Source organism: Mesoplodon bidens (genome assembly GCF_964165515.1).
Source record: "Mesoplodon bidens genome assembly, chromosome: 19".
NCBI classification, from domain to species: domain Eukaryota; kingdom Metazoa; phylum Chordata; class Mammalia; order Artiodactyla; family Ziphiidae; genus Mesoplodon; species Mesoplodon bidens.
Window position 1 is genome coordinate 37,247,919 of NC_138179.1, and position 22,406 is coordinate 37,270,324.

The following is a 22,406-nucleotide window of genomic DNA, read 5'->3' on the forward strand; positions in this document are numbered from 1 at the left end:
TCAAAATTTCTCCTAAGAGCTACATCTGGCTCCTGATCAAATTTAAGTGTACTAAATTTGACTGGAAATATCGGTGACAGAAGTCAAGGAAGACTTGGAAAATTAGAAGATATGGGAAAAGAAAAAGGTGATTGTCAGAGGAAGCTTGAAGCTGTTTTTAAAAAGTCCTCTTTGCTTCCCTGGGATTCGGCTATTTTAAAGGATTTCAGAGCCAAGGAAATCTAGGAGCTGGGAGTTGAATACACGTGGCTGGTCTTACAGAGCGAACAGGCAGCTGGCCTCCGAGAAGGGATCTCACCCCACAGCAACGGCTTCCCGGCCCCAGGCCCACATGTGTGCTAGAAAACATAGTCCTCCAAAGGCCAACCAGTGTGAAAACCCTTCAGCTAAGACGTAACACGTGAGCGGGAGTAAAACACTGTCGAAAACTGATGCCTCCACGTTCAACAGTTGATCGAGTCTCTTCCCAGAGGCACCGAAGGGAGGATACTTAAAGGGGAAAATAGGGGAGAGGAAGGATTCCAAGTACATGACTGAAAGACGACAGTATGATACCTGGAGGAGAGATGGGGATGCCTTGGAGAGGGGGAAGGGCATCAGAGCACATCCAAGCGCCTTCCTGACTCTCAGCGGACAAGCCCTGTAGATGCTCATCTGGGGGTCGGGCACTTGGGAACCTTGAGCTGGAAAAGGCAAATTCTGTCTCCCAAGATCAGCTCTAGCTCTACGGGAAGATGCCACCCAGCAAGTCCGGAGCACAACCAATGAGGAATTCCTAGGATACAAACAAATACACGTGACTGGAGTTGGCAGTTTCTCCAAATTTATAAGCCACTTGACGCTAAGTCTGCATCGGTTTTGTTGTGCAAAACATGGTTTCTCATCTGCCAGGCTGTCCAGGTAGAATTATCATTGCCAGGTGAATTCTCCTAACATAAAAGAATAAGGCATCAAGGGAAAATGTGTTTCTAACCAGAGTTTCTTATGGCTTACTCTTGCCTGACTTAAATCCCCGTTCACTTCTCCACCCAACAAGCTTTGGAAAGGTTTATAGATAATAAATAGAAGCCACTTCACAACTAATTTCCCAAATTAAATCCACCTTTCTCTCCTGGAGAATAATGCCTACTTCTGTTCCTTCCACAGGTACACAAAATTACAGACAATCCTCCATCTGCCATGATAATGGATCCATGAAAAAAAAAAAAAACCCTTGAAAAGTTTCAGCTTCCTCTCTCAGAACAAACAATGTATGGAAATGGGCAGTTAACAATTACCCTTCTTTAAAAAGAAAATGGTTCTGGGGCTTCCCTGGTGGTGCAGTGGTTGAGAGTCCGCCTGCCGATGCAGGGGACACGGGTTCGTGCCCCGGTCCAGGAGGATCCCACATGCCATGGAGTGGCTGGGCCCATGAGCCATGGCCGCTGAGCCTGCGCGTCCGGAGCCTGTGCTCCGCAACGGGAGAGGCCACAACAGTGAGAAGCCCGCGTACCGCCAAAAAAAAAATGGTTCTGACAAACCCAGGGGCAGGACAGGAATAAAGACACAGACGTACAGAATGCACTTGAGGACGCGGGGAGGGGGAAGGGTAAGCTGAGACGAAGTGAGAGAGTGGCATACGTACATACACTACCGAATGTAAAATAGATAGCTAGTGGGAAGCAGCCACATCGCAGAGGGAGATCAGCTCGGTGCTTTGTGACCACCTAGAGGGGTGGGATAGGGAGGGTGGGAGGGAGACACAAGAGGGAGGAGATATGGGGATATATGTATGCATATAGCTGATTCACTTTGTTGTACGGCAGAAACTAACACAACATGGTAAAGCAATTATACTCCAATAAAGATGTTAAATTAAAAAAAAAATTTACCCTTCTTTAGCCTAAAGAGAGTGCTAGTGAGAAAAAAAAAAAAAGTCCACTGGAGGCTGAATGGGGGAGGCTGAGGCAAAAAAGCCAAGTTCTAGATAAACACTGGAGCCATCTGAAGTGTGATGGACGTTATAGATCTTTGCCTTCCAAAAACACGTATCTTTTTGCATTAGATTTCAAGAGGTTCATAAACCCTTTGGTGCCCACTCATGGACCCCAGATGTATAGAACCCCTGGCCTCCTTTCTAGAATTTACTCGACAATAGAATTGCCCATAGAGATGTATGCAGGAAAGTGCTCTCTGCCACTTTCTTTATAATAGCAAAGGAGTGTAAACACACTAAAGGGCCATCAAGAGGGGACTAATTAGGTAAAATCATGGCCAAGAATAAGAATCAATGAATGCCCAGGAAACAAAGCCCAAAATGTGTTATTAAGTGAAAAACACAAGGCACAGAATAACGGGCCAAGTATGATGGTATAAACATAATATTTCTGAAAGGAAACACAAGAACCTAGAAACAGTGTTTGTGTCTGAGTTGGGAACCTAGACCATAAGGGATCTGAAGGTGGAAGAAAATTTACTTTTATTTGTAATCCATGTTATTACTTTCTTAATTAAAAGAAAGCTAGCTGGAGAGAGATAAACAGTTGAGGGGGGTGGGAGAGAGAGAGAGACAGAGAGAGAGACTGATTTATAAGAACTTCTGGTCTAGCTAAGTCCCAAAATATCCCCGGCCCTGAGAACAGTTGATATTGTAAAACATTTGGTACCAAGACACACATAGGAAAGCACTCATAAATGCATAAATGCTTTTCCCAGCTTGGGCTGCTGGCAATGCTCAGAGCAGCTGGACCTCCTCTCCCCCAGTGTGGTTTTTCTGGCTTTTCCTCTTGTTGAACCAATTATGGGACATTATAACAGCGGTGCCAACATTATTTTTTAAAGGCTGATGTTATTCACTAAACACCCATTAAACCAATCTCCAGGCTCCATTTACAGCTAGCTCAAGGGCAAATCCAGATGGTACAAATAACACATATTCAGACTTGATCTGCACAAGGCCAGTCATCAAATAGCCATTACCAGTTTCAGAGTCTTCAACTGCCTGACAGCCACAGGTGTGTCCAGGTGGGAAGAACAGCAACCTTTCCGGAGGTGGCTGGGTTCCCTCCGTCTCTGCAAACCATCTTTGCGCTCCCCCAAAGGCTGCATTTGCCTCTGTATCTGAACAGTTAGCAACAACGACTGAGGGTTGCTTGGTAACCTGGTAACAGGCGATGCCTAGGTGTTTCTGAGCAGAGGACGGGATTGCATCGTCTCCCACGCAGTCTCCGCTCACGGCTCCACCCTGGGGTGGCCAAGAAGATCCAGCAATCCTGGGAGACTTTCCAGGAAAGTCAACTCCTGCTGGCCCTATATTCCCATGGCCCCAGCGGAAAAGGTTCACCTCAAAGGGATTGCCCCTTTTTACCTTTTTTTTTTTTTTGATTGACTGACAGGCACTGAACCTTCCCACCTGTGGCCTCGAAGATTGAAAAAATGGGATAGAATAAAATCTGGCCAATTTCTTCATCGTAGAGAAGGCTCAGAATTAGGAACGTAAATATGGCATTAGAGTGATTTGGGTATTTCTGTCTTATTAAAAAATATACTGGTCTGTAGTTTTCTTGTGATGCCTTGATATCCATTTGGTATCAGGGTATTACTGGCCTCAGAATAAATTAAAAGGTGCTCCTATTCTATTTTTATAGCAAAAAAAAAAAAAAAAAAAAAGAATCAGGACCATAAAGTCTCCTATTTTATTTTTATACCAAAAAAAAAAAAAAAACCAAGAATCAGGACCATAATGTCTCCTATTTTATTTTTATAGCAAAAAAAAAAAGAATCAGGACCATAATGTCTATTTTATTTTTATAACAAAAAAAAAACCAAGAATCAGGATCATAATGTCTTCCTAGGGGATCACAGGAGCTCCACGACAGGATAGCTGGGGAGAATTGAGAGAAAGCCTCCTGTCCCTGTGTTCCCATGACTCGGCATGGAAAATGACAATCTCTACTGGAGGATGGTGTCCCACGCTGGTCACTGGACAGCTCTTGACTCTCCAATAAGAGGAGAACAGCAGACAGCACCGAGTGGTTCTGATTTGAGTATGAATGACAAGAGTGACTGGACACAGCGGGCAGGTTTCCGTGCTAACCCTCTATTACTTGAGCTCATGTTAGATGGATTTTCGTTTCCTGATTACATCCCACATCCAAAGCGGTAGGCGGCAGTGAGCCGCAACCCAAGTGGAGAAGGTATTCGAGTTTTCCATGAATAATTCATGCAGGACATAAGCTGAACACAGATAACTGAGAAATGGCCGGGGCATCGCTGTAACTTTTGTACGTTTACTGTACCGCGGTCTAGAGATCACCTCAGCCGACACAGGGTGGAAACAGCAAATTAACCGTGCCAGCCCAGAAACATGAAAGGACTTTCTCCCTTAAATCACTAATGTGAAGACAGCGACTGGTCACCAGTCTGTTTCTCTCTGACGCACCTAAGGGAGAACTCCAAGCGAGGCAGGAGGCAGCCGCTCTCAACATCCTTTGCCCGGTTTTAGTTCCCAAGTCTGAGGTTTACAGAAGTGGAGAGGGGGAGGAACAAACGTTTCACAGCGTGGGGGGGGAGGGGGGAGGGGGGTGGCGCTCGCCCGCTAAACGTGGGACTTGAATAAATGCAAAGGAAAAAACAGGCATCCACCTCTCCTGGTGCAAACTGGTGCTTAAATTAGCCAACTGCCCTGGGTGAGCCATGACCGGGCAAGGAGCGGGGAGTCCTACACGGAGACTGGAAACTGGCATAATCCTCTGAACTCCTTCTCAGGGGGCACTGGCCCAATCTGCACCTCCCCGACGGAGATTCAGGAATTCCTACCCGATTCCTCTTGTGGGATGCACTCCCCCTAACTTAAGACAAAAGGCATGACTTTGCCATCAGTGTTTTCAGGTTTTCTGGCTCCAAACTGAATCAGTGAGAGCAACAGCCAGTTTCCCCAGATGGACCAAAAAGACGAAAGCCATGTCAATGGAAAGGAACATCCAGGGTCCGTCAGGGAGGGGGAGCCAGAGGGACAGGTGCCCATCCACTCCAACCCAAACCAGCCCAATCCCATCAGAGTGGCCCTTGCCCACTTGTCCAAGTTGGAAGAGCAATCAAAAGGCCCTGTTACCTCCTGTGCACTAGGCAGGTGGTTTGGAGAACCAATGGGTTAGGAAAGCACGGGGCCAGACCCTGGCTCAGCGCCGTGCGACAGCGGGGTGGGTACTTGGCCAGGCCAGGACAGAGCACCTGGCATTTCCCTGCCATCCCTCCCGCCACCAGGCCTGAGTCTCCCCTGTCTCACTCGGCCCAGGGTCTGCAGCAGGGAGCTTGCCTGAAAGAAGCCCAGCTCTACCTATCCGGATGGAAAGTTCAGTCTCGGGGAAGAGCAGCCTGGGACCCTCAGCATCAGACTTCTTCATCAACGCGGGGTCGAGGTTCAGTGCCAGGGCCATCTGGGGGTCTTCTGCTGCACCCTGAAACGAGAAGCAGGGGCATCACTATCACACCTCTCTGCCTTCATTCCCCCGGCCCCTCCAGCTCCCGGCAGCCAAGGTGGTTTGCCCTTCTCTACCGAGAGCCCCGGGCCAGCCTAGTCCCCGGGCCAGACCCAGCTGTCAGGCTGGGCTGAGTCAAGAGCAAGACGACAAGCTTTCTGGCTGCAGAACTTTGATGATGACAACAATGGGACCTGAGGCGTCGGTGCTGATCCTAGAAATGGGAAAAACACACACTGGGAAAGAGCGGGTCGAACATCAAACCCCCCTCCACAATTCAGCACCGCCAGGCAGATGGCAGAAGGGACTCAGTTCCCCAACTGTCAAAAGAAGCCTGGCGGGCAGGTCCGCTCAATGGCAGCCTCGCAGCAGGAGCCAAGGTCACCACCTCTCCAGAGATCAAAAGGGGACAAGGGTCAAACAAAAGCACCTCAAAGGAGGGCAAGTGACAGTCGTGGAGGAACAGCACAGTTGGAGGCAAAGCCCAGACAGCCTCAGATCACCGTGTCACCCTCTGCTTTGTCCGTAACCAGTCATTTTGACTGTTTTTGCATTAACTACGCAAAGTCTGATTTTGATCCCCGTGTTTATTTAACAAATACTTATTGACTGCCAACGGTGTGGATACTTGGTGAACTAACCAAGTTCTAGTTCTTATGGAGCTTATGTTCCCGTGGAACACAGGAGGGGCAAACAAGTGAACCTACAACGGGGCTGTGAGCTTCTCCTCCGAAGACATGGGCAGGAACCCTCGGACCCTAAGGGAAGGTGAACAGGATCACCTCAATGGGGAAAGAAACAACAGATATTTTTTGAAAACCAGGCAAAAATAGTTCTAAACAGAAGTTTCCATTTAAAATGTGTGTCCCAGGACTTCCCTGGTGGCGCAGTGGACAAGACTCCACACTCCCAATGCAGGGGGCCCGGGTTCGATCCCTGGTCGGGGAACTAGATCCCACATCCATGCCGCAACTAAGAGTTCGCACGCCACAACTAAGGAGTCCACGAGCCTCAACTAAGGAGCCCGCTGCCACAACTAAGACCCAGTGCTAATTAATTAATTAATTAATTAATAATAAATAAACGTGTGTCCCTAATAGGGGAGAGAAGAAGGCTTATTCATCCAATCCTTGAAATCCATCTATTCATAAGTAAATACTAAAACTATTTTCTTGGGTAAGTTTCATGAAGGAATCTCACAAAAGTTATGCCTGGCTGTGTCTTACACACACACACACACACACACACACACACACACACACACACACACACACACCCCTTCTTGTTTTCTCATCATGTTGATCACGGATCAGAAAGAGAAACTAATGATTTTGACATTTTACTTCACTATTTCTGTCCAACTAAATGTGAACAATGAAAACATAAACCCTTCCTCTCACATCCTCTCATTTCTCCAATATATTGATATTGTCCTGATCATTTATTTACAATGTCTTCTATAATGCACTTTTTTTAATTGAAGTATAGTTGATTTACAATGTTGTGCTAATTTCTGCTGTACAGCAAAGTGATTCAGTTTTATATACATACACACACACACACACACACACACACACACACACTCCTTTTCATATTCTTTTCCATTATGGTTTATCACAGGATATGGAATATAGTTCCCTTATAATGCACTTTAATAAGGGTGCCGACACCTCCTTTAACTTTGTTTTAAAAGGGAAAAAAAGCCTGGTGGTGTGGTTTGAGCTGCCCTCGTTAAAGTTCTTAGGACCCTCTGTAGAATCCTAGGGGCTGTGGGGTCTCACCTGCTCTGTCACTGAGAGAGGCACCAAGAGAGGCAGACCGTCCCACTGTATGAGTCAAGGTTGACGCTGCAGATGGACGACTCTTGGGGACAGAAGGGACTTGGGGAAGGCCGGCGCCTCCCCCCACCCCACCCCCACTGAGTGACAGCTGGTGTCTGTGCCATGTGCCTCGGGCCACATAGTCGCAGCTCTTTGTTTGTTTATAAGCTTTAATTATTTCTAATCCTACATCTCACGCTGACATCTGAGGAATCACTGCAGCCATGAAAGACGTGTTTCACTAGGAGAGTGCGTGCGTCGGCTGGTGTTTCTTCCTTTGTCTTGCTTCTTTTTAGAATGTGATTGATGCGGAACTGGGGGGAAGGATATGGAAAGAGAACCACTTCATTACAGCAGAGATGCGGCCACCTTAATACGCTCGGGGCTGCTGCTTTGACGGGTCTATCAGCCGGGGGCAGCTGGGAGAGACCCTGGTTTTAATCGAGGACAGCAGTTTTCAACTGGGGTGTCTCTGTCCGCAGGGGACATCTGGCAATGGGCGCTTTTGTATGTGGGCGTGGGGGAGAAGAAGGGTGTGGACATCTAGTGGGTAGAGGCCAGCGATGCTGCTAAAAGCCCCATGTCATGCAGGATGTCTCCCACCACAGAGGTCGATGCGGCCAAATGCCAATAGTGTTGAAGTTGAGAAACCCTGCTTCAGAAAGATTTAGGACGATCAGGACCTCCCTGTATTGCTGGTCATGCTCAGAATGCACAGACCCTCTTTTTATTGTCAAGATAAGAATTTTCCCGCTTCCTCCAGGAAGCCTGCCTTTCAGGTGTTTGGCAAACTTATATTAAGCATCAGCTGTGCACCAGAACCATTTTAGGTCCTGATGGTACAAAACAGTCAAGTCCCCTCTCCACACAGATCTTCCAGAGACAGACCATAAACAAACAATAAATTATAAAGTCAAGGGCCAGGTCGGGATAATGTTGAGAAGAAAAACAAACTCATCGCCATAGTTACATAGGACAATTGTCATGTGTACCAGGTTCAAGCCCCAAGCCAGGCATTCTTCTAGCATCTCCTAGCATCTCATTATGAAACGCAAAGCTGGAGGACTCCTCCAGACACGGTGCTGAGGGAGGTCTCTCTGAGAAGGTGGTGTCTGAGCAGTGACCTGAATGGAAGGGAACAAGCCACACTGATTTCCGAAGATGGGCTTTCAGGCACGGAGCAGGAGGGCAAACGCCCCACACCATGACCCCCCTGCTGGCCATATCTTTTGACCATTTCATCAACCTACATTCCGCTGGCTGTACTGCTTTATTTCAGTGCTGGGGGCGGGGTGTACTAATACAATCCCACCCCAGCTTCACTTAGAGGCTGCCTTTTAAAAAGCTGGACAGGGCCTCCCTGGTGGCGCAGTGGTTGAGAGTCCGCCTGCCGATGCAGGGGATACGGGTTCGTGCCCCGGTCTGGGAGGATCCCATATGCCGCGGAGCGGCTGGGCCCGTGAGCCATGGCCGCTGGGCCTGCGCATCCGGAGCCTGTGCTCCGCAACGGGAGAGGCCACAACAGTGAGAGGCCCGCATACCGCAAAAAGAAAAAAAAAAAAAAAAAAAAAGCTGGACAAAACCCCAGCAGATCCCACTTATACCTGCCCCCGTCCTGGGCACTCGGTCCCACGTGTGGCCTTGGGAAGGGTGGGGCAACTGTGCAGCGTGGGAGTGGCAGGGAGCACCCACAGGGTGATGCCGGGGGGCAGCTCCTACGCCCCGGTGCTCCCTGAGCATCCCTGATCCCAGGCACCGGCCAGCCTCCCGGGGCTCCTTTCAGACTCCCTTCGGGATTCCAACATCCCCTCCCTCCACTCTCAACTGCTGACGAAGAAAACAGAGAAAATACATCCCTTGGAATTTCAAGGAACAGCCTGGCAAGGGACACCAGCGGTGCCTTGGTGGCTTTTTCATAATGTCCATGATGCTGGGGGAGAGTCAGGAAGCACCTGCAGGGCCAAGGTGGCTCTCATCCTGCAGGCCTGACACCACCCCTCACTCCCTGGAGCCCTGTCTGCTCACCCAGCAAGGACACTGCAGGTGGAAGGGATGCTGCATTGTTGTTGTTTTTTTTACCAGAGCCTTAAATAAACACAGCTTGGCCTGTGCAGGGGCGACCAAGTCCCCTGGGGGGGAAATTCCTTCTCTACATCTTCTTGCTTTGCTGAGCATGCCCCCCTTTACTTGATATCAACACTGTCTTTCACTTCTGAGGCTTTTTTTTTAATCTCTGCAAAGCTTTTCCATCCGGGCTACCTCACTCAATCCTTGCAGCCCCATAAGGACGGCGAGGTGAGGATGTGATCCCTTCCAGGGCAAACATCTGACTAATGCAAGCTGTTCTTGACTTTGCACCGCGGCCCTGAGAGCCCGCTAGGCTGCCCATCGGCGGGGCAGTGAGTCACTCTCCTTCCCCTGTTTCATCTGAGTTCCCGGGACTCTGGGCAGCTCAGGGTTGCTGTGTCGCCTTGTAGCCCCCAAATGTCAAGGCACTGAAACACAGGCTCCTTCCCAAGCTACAAATCTCCCTCTCCTTTTGCATCACCTGCCACCGCCCCCCCCCAGTACTTCCCCTGCCCTCCTCCCCCGTCCCCAGCCAATCCTCCAAATCCAGCTCAGTACAGAGAGCAGGGAGGGGGCTGCTGGGAGGCGCCGGGCAACATCCATCCAGGGCCAAGGAACTTGAGATCATTGTCCTCTTGTGACTATTATTATTTTATTATTATTAATGGTTGGGGCAAATCCCTGGCTCAGAATAAACAGAGCAACTTCCACCCACTCTGAAAAGACAGCGCCAAGAGACGCGAGCTGGAAAAGCCTAGCACTTTCCAGAAGGAAAAGGAGGAGAGTGGAGAGACAGGGAAAGAAGGAGGAAACAAAATGAGATGGGAAGGGAGGAAAGCAGTCCTGCAACATGCTCGACGTGAAAGCTAAAGAACTTCAAAACATAATATGTACGTCTCCCCCAAGGAATAAAATCCAGATGTTGTTCATCAGCGTTTGCTGCCCCAGGAAGACAACTGCTGGTTGCTGATGTTTCTACAGCCCCACAGAAACGAGCCACAAAAGGACCGAAAGCCTGGAGCGCAACCCGACAGGATGCAGGAGTCTCCAAATGAAGTCTACGATGGCAACGACAGCCCCCCACGCAAAGCACAAATGGAAATTCGCCACGAGGTCCCGAAGCCCCGCGGGCCCTGCAGCCCCCAGAACTCAGGGCAACCAGCTGGATGCGTTCACCCGCATCCTAAGACTATCCTCCCCTACTCTCACCTGTCTCTGGTTCTTCTCCCACTGGGACCTACCATTGCTGTTACCAGCCATCAGGGGAAGCAGAACACATCAACCTCCGATACTCGCCCACGTGCTTGGGGCAAGCTTGACCTCCACCGGACCCACACAGGCACACCCTCTATCATGCCGATTCAGGCCACAGGGGTCCTCCGGGATGTCTCTGCGCCTCCCCGGCCCTGTGGAGAGCAGTCTCTTTAACTGAGCTTTGTCAGGGGGCCACAGGTCCCTGATGAAGAGCAAAGGGAAAGGTCGCAGGATTCACTGGTGCCCCCTGCCAGCCACACACAGCCAGAGCAAGGTGGGCGCTCCACCCCAGTGGGGAAGCCGCAGCGCGCCCCCACCCCGGGGAGCCAGGCGCACTGATGCTGGGGGGGGGGGGCGCCTGGCAGCCCCGAGCAGACTTTGTCTTCTCCCCCCACCGCCCCACCAGCTGCTGCCTCTGCCTTCCCCACTTAACCCAGACACACAGGGTGACGGGAAACAGTGGATGCTGTTTTCATTACTAAGAAATTGCAATAATAATGACACTCATACCATGATCTGAAATTATTCCCCATAATGGAAAAAAAATTAAATGTCGCCCCTGATCACCAGCCGGAATATGGATGATGCTTACATAATAGATGACCTTCTCTCCTGGGGAGGCCGGTAGCACCCTGCTGCCCGGGGCTGGGCGTGCATGGGGCGGTGAGCAGCCGGCCTCACAGCAAACAGGGACACAGAGTGGCAGAGGGGACAAGTAGCTGCTGTCTTCCCTGCCTCGTTTGCCTACACGCTGAGGGATCCTGGGTCATAGCCAGGAGCCCTAAAGACAAGGAGAATGACAACCCAAAGTCCTTGGTCCCTACTGGTTTGGGAAGCACAGTTCATCTTGCCTGAGCGCACTAGGATTGCACCCCAACCCAGGTCTGCCCCTTCTCCCTACAGTAACAGCATGACATCAGGTTTTCAAGCTTCTAATTGTTCCATCCTTGATGCTTTTAAAATCCTGGATGAGGAAGTCTGAGCTCCCTCCTCCAGGAAGCCTTCCTGGATAAACCCAGCCTAGTCGGGATTAAATGCGCCTCCCTCTCTGTGCTCCCCTGACATCCCACACATGTTTCCCTCATCACATTTGCCAAACTGCACAGTAACTCTCGGTTTCCTTGGCTATCTCAAAATCATGAGATTCTCAAAGCAGGAGCTGTGTCTTCCGGCTCTCCTATGAGGGCCTAGCACAGCGTCCAGGGACCAAGAACTCAGTGAATTTACAGGAATGAGCGATACTACAAAACCTCCAAAACGAGAGGGGAAATGTTGTATAACACAGAAGACAAAGATCCGGGTAAACGCAAAATGTTTAGGCCGTGAGAAAGAAGGCAAAGGGGATTAGTGCAGAGAGGGCAAGAAAAGGCTTAAAAGTATCACAGTTTCTAGGTAATGGCAAAAAGCATGACTTTCTACCCAGCGCCAGCTTCTCTCCCCTTGATGGTTGTGTAAGATCCTCAACATCAGCCCTGAGACCACCTGGGGATGGGCAGCCACCCACCCTGTGACTCTCCACCCAAATGCTCCAACTCTACTCTCCTTCCTGGCACAAATACTCAGAGCGGGGCAGCCCAGCTCACTTCCCGGAAGGTAAGATCTTTCCACCCCGAAGCCCAGGATCCCACCAAGGCCACATCTTCCAGCTTCCTCCCCATCTCCTCCACGACCTCAGCCTAAAGCTTCCCAAAGGCAGAGTTCATTACAGAATTCTAGTTATGTTTAAGCTATGTAAGTATGCTATTATTCAAACTATCTTTTTAGGGACAAAACCTTCTCCTATTTCTGATGCCAAATTACTATTCATAATCAAGCCTATTTAATCACACACAACAGATTCTAAAGCACCACACAGCTCTCTCTGCAAAGGTACAGCTCCTGAGGGTCTGCAAAGATAGCCCTCCAATCGCTGCTCCATGCAAGAGGCTCTGTGCTGTGCTCCAAAGAGCCAGGTTTCCTACTAGCATGGTTGACAGAGAGACGGCGAGTGGCAGAGTTTTCCAAACCATTATGCTTTTTCTTATAACTCAAAATATGACTTTTCCTTAAACAATAATATAAATCTAAATGAACGCAAATACCTAAGTACAATGAAGTATTTTCTTTCTAATCCTCAATGATTATCCTTAATCCTAGAAGTCATTAAAATATATCTATAAAATCCACACTGACACACTACTATATATAAAATAGATAACTAATAAGGACCTACTGTGTAGCACAGGGAACTCTACTCAATACTCTGTAATGGCCTACATGGGAAAAGAATCTTAAAAAGAGTGAATATATGTATATGTATAACTGATTCACTTTGTTGTACACCTGAAACTAACACAACATTGTAAATCAACTACACCCCAATAAAAATTAATAAAAAAAAAATCCAGGCTGAGCCTTTTCTGGCTTCTTAATATTTTGAGAACCCCCAAGCTGGTCTTCCCAGGCAACTTTTTCTGACCTCTGTTATCCTTTCGGAGAATATCAGATTCCTCCAGAAATCTGCGAAAAGGCAAGATTTCTCTTCCCAGGAAAAACAATGCATGCGTATCAGACACTCACTGTTGGTAATAAAATACCCCAAAACTTAGTGGCTTAGAACATCAATCAGTTATTATTGCTAGATTCTTCTCCATAGGCCTGTCGTCCTCCAGCAAGCTAAGTGGGCTCATTCATATGGCAAACTCGGGTTTCAGGGGCAGCAAAAGAAGAAAACATCCAATGTCAAGTGCTATAGTCAAGTCTCTGCTTGCATCACATTTGGTACCACAGCAGGTCAATGACCATCCAGATTGAAGGGATGGATAAACCAGCTGTACCTCTTGTGTGGGGGGGGGCAGGCAGGGGGGAGGGGTGGGGTCCAGGGTCACGTGTCATCATATGGATAACAATGGGGGAGAATTTGTGGCCATTTTTGCAAACAACCACAGCACATAGGCACAGACAGACAAAACGCAGCCCTCTGGATCCATGGGTGAAACTCAAAACTTAATCTCACATGCCTAAAACAGTGCTTCTCCAATGGGGACCCAAGGACATATTCGCAGAGGTCAGAAAGTTTTCTATAAAATTTTTTAAAGTTTGTATTTTCACTTAAACTATAATTGAGGGCTTCCCTGGTGGCACAGTGGTTAAGAATCCACCTGCCAATGCAGGGGACACGGGTTCGAGCCCTGGCCTAGGAAGATCCCACATGCCGTGGAGCAACTAAGCCCGTGTGCCACAACTACTGAGCCTGCGCTCTAGAGCCCGTGAGCCACAACTTCTGAGCCCACTTGCCACAACTACTGAAGCCTGCGTGCCTAGAGCCCATGCTCTGCAACAAGAGAAGCCACCGCAATGAAAAGCCCGCTCGCCGCAACTAGACAAAGCCCGTGCACAGCAACGAAGACCCAACGCAGCCAAAAATAAACACAAATAAATAAATAAATTTTAAAAAATAAAAATAAAAATAAGCTATAATCAAAAGAAAAAATAATAACACCACAATCTGAATCACCAGGGTGGCCTCTTTATAACCAAATCCTACCGCTGGATTTCAGTGCCTTTGTTGGCCTTTGTGTTTATGACGGAGCAGGGACCGAGCAGTACCGCTTTCATCGTCGAGGGCTAATTGTTGAGGGCAGGCTCAATGGGAAGATGATACTGGGAGCCAAGCTCAGGCTAAATACCTTCGTGAAGCCCTGTGTAGATGGGGGAGGTTCCCAAGTAGTTCTAGAACAGCGGGAGAACTGATTCCTTCCAGCAGTATTCCTGGGACAGACCCCCCAGAAGCAAAGGCAGCTGATCGCGGCAGTCAGCACACCTGGCTCTTGGAACTGGTGGTTTATTTTTGGCCAAACCTCATCTTTCACATCTCAAAAATGTCGTTGGTTTTGATTTGATCGGTTTTGTTGTTTTGATATGAACTGACACGTTTTGGTTTCATGACTGGGGAAGAGCCCAAAGCATAAGGACTAACATATACCTTAACGTCATGCTCGTGCATATTCAGGCTTATAAATGCGTCTATAATGGGACAAAACAGCTCGAATCAACATTGGGACTGTGTGAGCTTTACTTCCTTTCAAATGAATACGTACGTTGAGTCAAATGGGGAAAAAACACTGGTCTCCAGGGCGAAACAATGGGTTCTCCTCCTCTGGGTTTCCCTCCGTATCAACTCTCCTTCAAAATACAGCAATGTCTGCCTTCCCTTCTCTAAAACTGAGAACTTAACAGTACACAGTGACCCAATGATGGTTTTTCTATGCTCAAAATAATGGAAACTGTTGAAGTCACAACTCTCTGGGCCTCCTGTAGCCAAAGCAGCATGTTGACCGAGACACCATACACACTTCTGTGTGTGGACAAAAATCTCCTGAATGACCCCTTTTGTCCTGAGCAGCCATTTCCCAGGGTCCCCTGTTCCCTGAGATGCTCCAAGAGAAAGGATTCCACAGATAAACGTGGAAAACTTGAGAACGTCCGTACAGAAGAGTACAGAAGAGATAAAGACTCTAAGTCCCACAGCAAAGAAGTGGTTTTGTTTAAACCTACATTTCCCATACTGATTTGGCCACACACAGAACTTATTAATATTCAGCAGATGAAGCTTTAAGGGAAGAGGGCTCAAAGCAATTCTTTTCTGTTCCCAATGCTCAGAACATTCAGCAAAATACTTCTGCTTACACTGGAATATGATCATATTTATCCAGAAAAAAATCAAAAGGCTGGATGAGGTATCTTGGCCTCAAATATCTATCACTTTCACAAATACAGGTCTGTTGATCATCCTTAAAGATGAGTCAGTAGAATGTATTGTGTGTGTGCTTCTCCCCCTGCAGTCACACCAGCTAGAGATTATGAAAACCAAGAAGGTAATTATTCTATAAAACGCAGCCCTTCCTTTTTTCTTTTTTACTACTATAAATAATAGTAACAAAATAATAATTATATGTATATATATATATATATATATTTTTAAACAGTCAGTGCTGGAAAAGAGATCTTTATCAGAGCACCGCTTTCTATTGTCAGTGCTGGAAAAGAGATCTTTACCAGAGCACCGCTGAAGAGAAAAAAACTACTGTTTCTGGCTCATCACCAATATATAGCTTTGACAACCATAAAATCATAAAACGATTTTTCTTGACTCTAGGAAGAAGAGAGAGAGCAAAAGAGCATCTGTAAGACAGTCACGACCCACAGGGTGAACGGATTACTCAGGAGGCCTCTGCCCATAAAATTCTGGTGAGGAATCAAAGTACTAAAACAATACAACACCAGATCCAGGGTGAGTTGAGGCAGAGAAGATGGAGTGGCTTGGAAAGAAGTATCCTTGGTATTGACCCCAATGTTTGCACAAACCCTCTTGTCTATCCCGTGCTCAGCTTCTAACTGCCTTTTCTTGTATTGTCACACTCGATCCTCAGTATCTTTCTGTGACGTAGATAGGCAGTGTCGTTACCCCTATTATGGGCTCAACTGTTGCACCCCTACCCTACCCCACCCCCCGCTAAAATTCATAGGTTGAAATCCTAACCCCCAGTCCCTCTGAATGGGCTCTTTAAAGAGGTAATGAAATTAACTGCAGTCTTTAGATGGGATCTAATTTAATATGACTGGTGTTCCTGTAAGAAGAGGAAATCTGGGCACAGACATGCGTGGAGAGAAGATGGTATAAAGACACAGTGACAAGATGGCATCCACCAGCCCAGGAGGGGGGCCTAGAACAGACCCTTCCCTCATCGCTCTTGGGAGGAACCAGCCCTGCTATCATCTTGATCCTGGCCTTCCAGCCTCCAGAACTGGGAGGCAATGAATACCTGTTGTTTAAGCCGCCCAGTCTGTGGCACTTTGTTACGCAGCCCTAGCAGACGAATACACCCCCCTATTTTACGTTTGAGGGAACTAAGTCATGAAAGCTCAGGATCTAACATTACACTACTCGTCAGAGGCATGAGCAAGATGTGAACCCAGAACTTCGGATTCCAAATCTCCCTACTCCTCCCACCACCATGCTGTGATCAACCAAGGATACACTAAGACAAGGGGGGGCTTCAAGAAGCAACCCCACCCATATCAACCCAAAGGGTGTACGTGGGAATGCACATACTAGGCGCCAGTTTGTGAGTTGTGAGCCAGTGGAGAGAACTGTCCGAGTGTGATGCTCACACGAAGGGGTGATCAGTGCCCTGTCTGTGCTCCTGGCAGAATTTCAGAGACACGGAGCCGTGAACCATGCACGATGGCCCATTGAGAACTCACTTCACGGATGCAGATGGACAGAAACTAGCAAGATTCTATGGGGTAAGGACCCAGCTGAAAACCAGGTCTCCAGGCTACAAGAGAAAAATGGGGAAATGTTACTGTGGTTGTTAAAGATGATCTAAAATGAGAACTAAGGCAGAGAGAGGTTGGTCGCCAGAAGGGACAGAGATGCCCTCAGTGCCATGCTGGGGCCCCCGACCCATCAGACATCTGTCCAGGGGATTGGCGTCCAGGGAATCGGAGCGAGAAGCACTCACTCCAGACCAGGAGAGAAAGAGCAGCAGCGGGACTGAGATGTCAGGAAGGCTTCAGTGTTTGTCTCCTGAACCATTTCAGGCAAAGCGTGACTTTAACCGCAGTCCACTGGAGAGAGGCCTGGGAGGATGGGGTGGGGAGGTGGGGAGCAGGATGTCGGCAGGGCCCTGGGGTGCGGGAAGGACTTCACAGCATCGTCCCTGCCTCTCACCCTCACAGCCAATGCCTTCGTCCATCCCCCAGCCTCGGCCCCTGTTCACAGAGCTAGCCATCTTCTCAGCAGCATCCCATCCCCATGGGGCCTTGACCAGCAGGATCTGAAACCTCAAACTGTTTCTGGAAATAGTCTTTCTGCCTCCTGATAACTGCTGCCTCCAAGGCTGAGACACACAGCTTCCTAAACGGAACTGTTGACCAGGGTCTACAGCCCAAAGGAAGCCGGCTGGGAAAGGTGGAATCAGGGGCCAGTTAGTGACTCCAAGGAGGGCGAGGAGGGGAGGGAGAGGCTCTGGAAGGGGGTGGAAATCCCTGTGCATTTTTATGCTAAGGAGCTAGTGTGCAAATGGCAGGCAAACCACTTCAAAACAGAAGCTGTGGCTTTGAAGAACATGCTCGATTTTTTTTTTTTTTTTAATGAGGCTTTATCCAAAGCATCACTCTGCTTGGAGCAGAATTAATTATTCAACTGATGTGGGCTTGATGAGGGCTTGGCAGCTGAGAAGGGTTGGAAGCAGCTTGCTTCTAAGGAATTTTTTTCTGCTTCCTGCTGTGGGTACCTGGGGACCAGCATCTTCCCCTTTTCTCTCTTTTCCAAGCCTCTGTCCCAGAGCAAACAGCCAAGCTGAGACACACAGCAGGCCCATATGAAGTCTCAGCTGCTGCACAGCAAATTACCGCAAATTCAGGGCTGAAAGCAACACTCATTTCTTATTGTTCAGTTTCCACGGTTCAAGGATCCAGGAAGGGGTTCAAATGGGTCCTTTGCTCAGAGTCTCACTGGGATAAATTCAAGATCACAGCCAGGACTTCCCTGGTGGTGCACTGGTTAAGAATCCACCTGCCAGTGCAGGGGACACGGGTTTAAGCCCTGGTGCGGGAAGATCCCACATGCCGTAGAGCAAATAAGCCCGTGCACCACAACTACTGAGTCTGCGCTCTAGAGCCCGCGAGCCACAACTACTGAGTCTGCGCACGGGGTCCGTAACAAGAGAAGCCACCGCAGTGAGAAGCCCGCGCACCGCAACGCAGAGCAGCCCCCGCTTGCCGCAACTAGAGAAAGCCCGCGCGCAGCAACGAAGACCCAATGCAGCCAAAAGTAAAATAAATAAATAAATTTATTTTTAAACAAAAGAAAGATCACAGCCAGCTGGGGCTGAGATCCCATCTGAGGGGCTCATCCAAGTGCGCTGGTTCTTGGCAGAATTCAGTTTTTTGCAGATGAAGGACAGAGGTTCCCATTTTCTTGGTGGTGGTGCTGGGGACTCCTCCCAGCAACCAGAGACCACCCTCAGGTCCTTGCAGGCAGCCCCCACTGTGGGCAATTCACAGCACGGCTACTGGCTTCTTCAAGGTCAGCAGGGGACGCTGTCTCACTTCATATCCCTCTGACCTCAAGAAGGGCCAAGACACTCTTTTAAGGGTTCACCTGATTAGGTCAGGCCTACCCAGGATACTCTCCCTATTGATGAACTAGAAGTCAACCGACAGAGGACCTGAGCAGTAAGTAATGGCAGTGAAACCCCACCGAGGGGAGGGGATCCCATGGCGCGCACACCAGGGGGTGCGACTCAGAGGGGCCGTCTCGGGAGTCCACCTACCACAATCCCTGTAGAGCAAAACTCTCTCTTCAACATCCCTATCACCCTAAGATTTCTAGAGTCTATATTTTCCCTTTGATGACTAAAACGGAAGCCATACATTATGGACAAGATCTAGTGGTCCACCAATTCTTTGTAGCACAAAGCCTCCATCAAAGTCCCAACCTCATACAACACATCTAGTATCTTCTGGCTCATCAATAAACCATGGCAAGGCGGTGGCATATTCCAGTTCTACCAGGCAGAGGCTTCAGCTCAGCCATCAATGCGGAAGAGACAGATGGTGGCCACAGGGCCAACTGATCCATCAGGTACAGGAAGTGTAGAGCCCAGCACCCATTTTCAGGCTCCCCCCAGAATGTTTTAATTTCTTTTAAAATAAGAAGAAACGAATAATAATGAAACATACTAACAAATCCAGCCTGGATTATATTCATCTTTATGCCAACATAGCTGTAAAATATAATTTTCCATCTTTTCTTTTGGTGGAGGAAGGGGTCCACAAAGATGAAAGCTCCTACGGCCCCCAAAGGTCCAAAGGTGGGCCTGGCAGTGGTGTCCCTTCAAGGTACACATGGGTTTTCCTTGCACGGCCCCACAGTGACTCCAGAGGGCATCTGACCCTCCCTCAGAAAGAGGACTCAGGCAAGCCCGGGTTCCTACAGTGCTGACCTTTGGACTAAGTGAATTGAAAATACTAAGTGACAAAGCAGGATAGATCCCAGGCCACTGCAGGACAGTGCTGATATGCTAATTAGTCTGATGGGAACATATCAGTCTGAAGTTATAAACACGGGGCTAACAAGGCCATGTCTGGTCCCTGGATGAGACCCATGGTTATGTCGGAGACCTAATGACCATCAACCACCTCACGGCTGGGAGCGGATGGCCTCCAGCGGGACGTAAGGACACAAACGAAGCAATTAAAACCCTCCTCACACGCCAGGAAATGGGCATAAGACTATTTATTATCAACAATGTCAAGAGGATCATCATCTTATTAAAAAAGAAACAGAGAGAGGAGAAAATTGAGCGTGTCACTCAATTCTGTCAGAGGTAAGTATTAAGGTGACACTTGGGCATTAAGATGGAAGGGGCTAGAGACATACCAACACGAGCTGGGGGAAAGAAAGGACGGAAAGATGCCAAGATGGATAAAAGCATAAAGAAGAGGGCGAGGCTGAATAGGTGAAAAGGAAACCAGGCTGGACAATGAAAGATGTAGGAAGAGGCAGGGTTGTCATCCCCCGCAAAAGCTGTGACACCGGGTCACGCAGGGAGCTCTGTTATTAACGTACTTCAACTCTTGCTCAAGAAACAAGGGGATTCAGACTGGATAGTCCCGAAGGCCTGTTCTACACCCAACCTTCTATAAATCTATAAATTTCTAGTTCCAGACAAAGACATCAACTCTCACTCCATGGAAGACAGAAGCCCACCAACTATTCCTCCTCCGCAGCCTAGCTTTCCAAGCCGCTGAGACAGTGCATCTTAAGGAAAAAGCCCCTGGCTGCAAGGTGGGACTTCACCCCAGACGGATCAGGGTGACAACCCAGCAGAGGGCAACAGTGCAGCCACTCCAGACCCTCCAGGGCGTCTCCCCGGGCCAGAGGCTGGCACCTCTCACTGCAGCTCGTAGCAGGGCTGCCGTGTCACGGGTAGAGGCTCCTCGTGGGAACATCATACCCAGCGGGTTCTCGAGAGGAAGAATGCCCATCTCTTCCGAGGATGGATTCCCCCAGCTTCAAGGCGGGGCCTGAACAGAGGTAAATGTGACGCCCACACAAGCCAGCCAAGACTCTTTCGGGCAAGGGCGTTTCTCCTCTGAGGATGATCTGCAGATAACTCCCTCCCCATGACACAGGGAAGCCAGGGAAAGAGCCACACATGAAAGACGTGAACGTCTTGAAGGTGATGTTGTATCTAGATATTCACGGACCTGCTACAGTTAGATACTATACCTTTTTACTATAGAGAAAGCACCCTGCCAAGAGGAATATGCATATAAAAGTGTGTGTGTGTGTGTGTGTGTGTGTGTGTGTCCCTGTTATTTGGAAGACCCAGATACAAATATATCATGGCAGAAGTCCTCAAATTGGCCTCCACATCAGAGTGCCCTCCTGGGAAGGAGGCCAAAGGATTGATGTGTCCACTGACAGAGGTGGACTAATTTAGGAGAGAAAAATCACAAGCATCCCTTCCCAAACTAGAAAAAGAATCCACATGGAAAGCTCCGACACAGAGGAAAGAGCCTTTTGCAAAAAAAAGAAAAAAAAAAACAAAAAAACCCACAAACCCATCACAGGTAAAAGGTACTGACTGCTTTTCTCCACTACGTAGCCACAGGTGGAAAAATATAGGAGGCATTCACACTATACGCCTTCTGAGTGGATGCAGGAGGCCAGCAAACCAGCCCCGGATTAATGAGAGAGCCGGCTGGAGAGACAGTCACTGCCAGGATATGAGAGACACGAGGGAGGGTTAACCGTGTCCTGGCCCCTGGACCACACATCTACGGCGAGCGCTTTCCTCTGCCTGCCCGGTTCTTTTCCATCTGCAGCTGTTTGTTGCTGTTGCCCTCCCCGAGAGCAACTGAGATCATTCAGACCCCCTCTCCCCCACCCTCCCTCTCCTCCTCCTGGGCGCCTCATCCCTCCTCTAACCTGTAACATCCTCCTGCTTGCCCCGGGCACAGGGACGGGGGAAAAAAGATTAATGTGCTCTCTGTGGGGAACCGGAAAGCAATACTGGCATTTGGCAGTAGAAGCAAATGCGTATCTGGAAACTTAGCTGTTGCCCAAGAAACCCCATGAGCTACAGGCGCGAGCAGGAAGGGAAGGCGTGTGTTACTGAATTTACACGGGTGCCCCTGTGCAGGTAAATACAGAGAGCCTGAGGCTCAGTGCAGGAAACAGTTTGGACCCATCACTGCAACCTGGCTGCTTACTGTTCTTTGTCTCTTTTCCCCCCGTTTCTAATTGTCCCCCGCCAGGACAATTGTGTGGAGGGAAGGACATAAGAGACTGAAGGGCCACTGGCCGGGCTTAAGGTCACACGGAGGCAAATGACTAATGGGCTGTCAGGTCCCCTCAGCCATGCCGACTGCAGCCCACCTGCCTCCGCCCAGATCCACACCTGGCCTGTGGGTGCAGGTGGGTGGGCGGAGCCGAGGGCCACGTGATGTCCACAGAGGCCCCGCCTTCCACCCAACTTTCTCACCTTTACATTTGCAGTACTATTAATTTGGGCTGGTAATCAGGAGCTTATTACAGGTGACAAGCCATTCATCAGAAGCTACCGCATTCTGGCCCCAGCTACACTGTACTAATACAGGATTTCCCTTTTATGCCTGAAACAAAGAAAATCCTGAGCATCTGTGCTGTCGAACTGCCAGACAGGCAGGGAAGAGAAGCCACTAATAAGACAAAATATATTACAGCCCCATCAGCTTAATATCTACATGAGAAACCCAGCTTTGACATCTT

At 48.9% G+C, this 22,406-nt stretch overlaps 1 protein-coding gene across 6 annotated transcripts in view; it reads right to left on the bottom strand.

Annotated features, from left to right (window-relative positions):
- SLC39A11 (solute carrier family 39 member 11) overlaps window positions 1-22,406 on the bottom strand; it is a 382,284-nt gene that overhangs the window by 199,338 nt on the left and 160,540 nt on the right. For 5 of the 6 annotated variants that reach the window (XM_081220292.1, XM_081220293.1, XM_081220291.1 and 2 more), the window contains one exon: window positions 5,297-5,438. In XM_081220292.1, the coding sequence (XP_081076418.1) occupies window positions 5,297-5,438 (142 nt within the window). The remainder of the gene's footprint in view (window positions 1-5,296; window positions 5,439-22,406) is intronic. The other variant, XM_081220290.1, reaches the window with a different exon arrangement.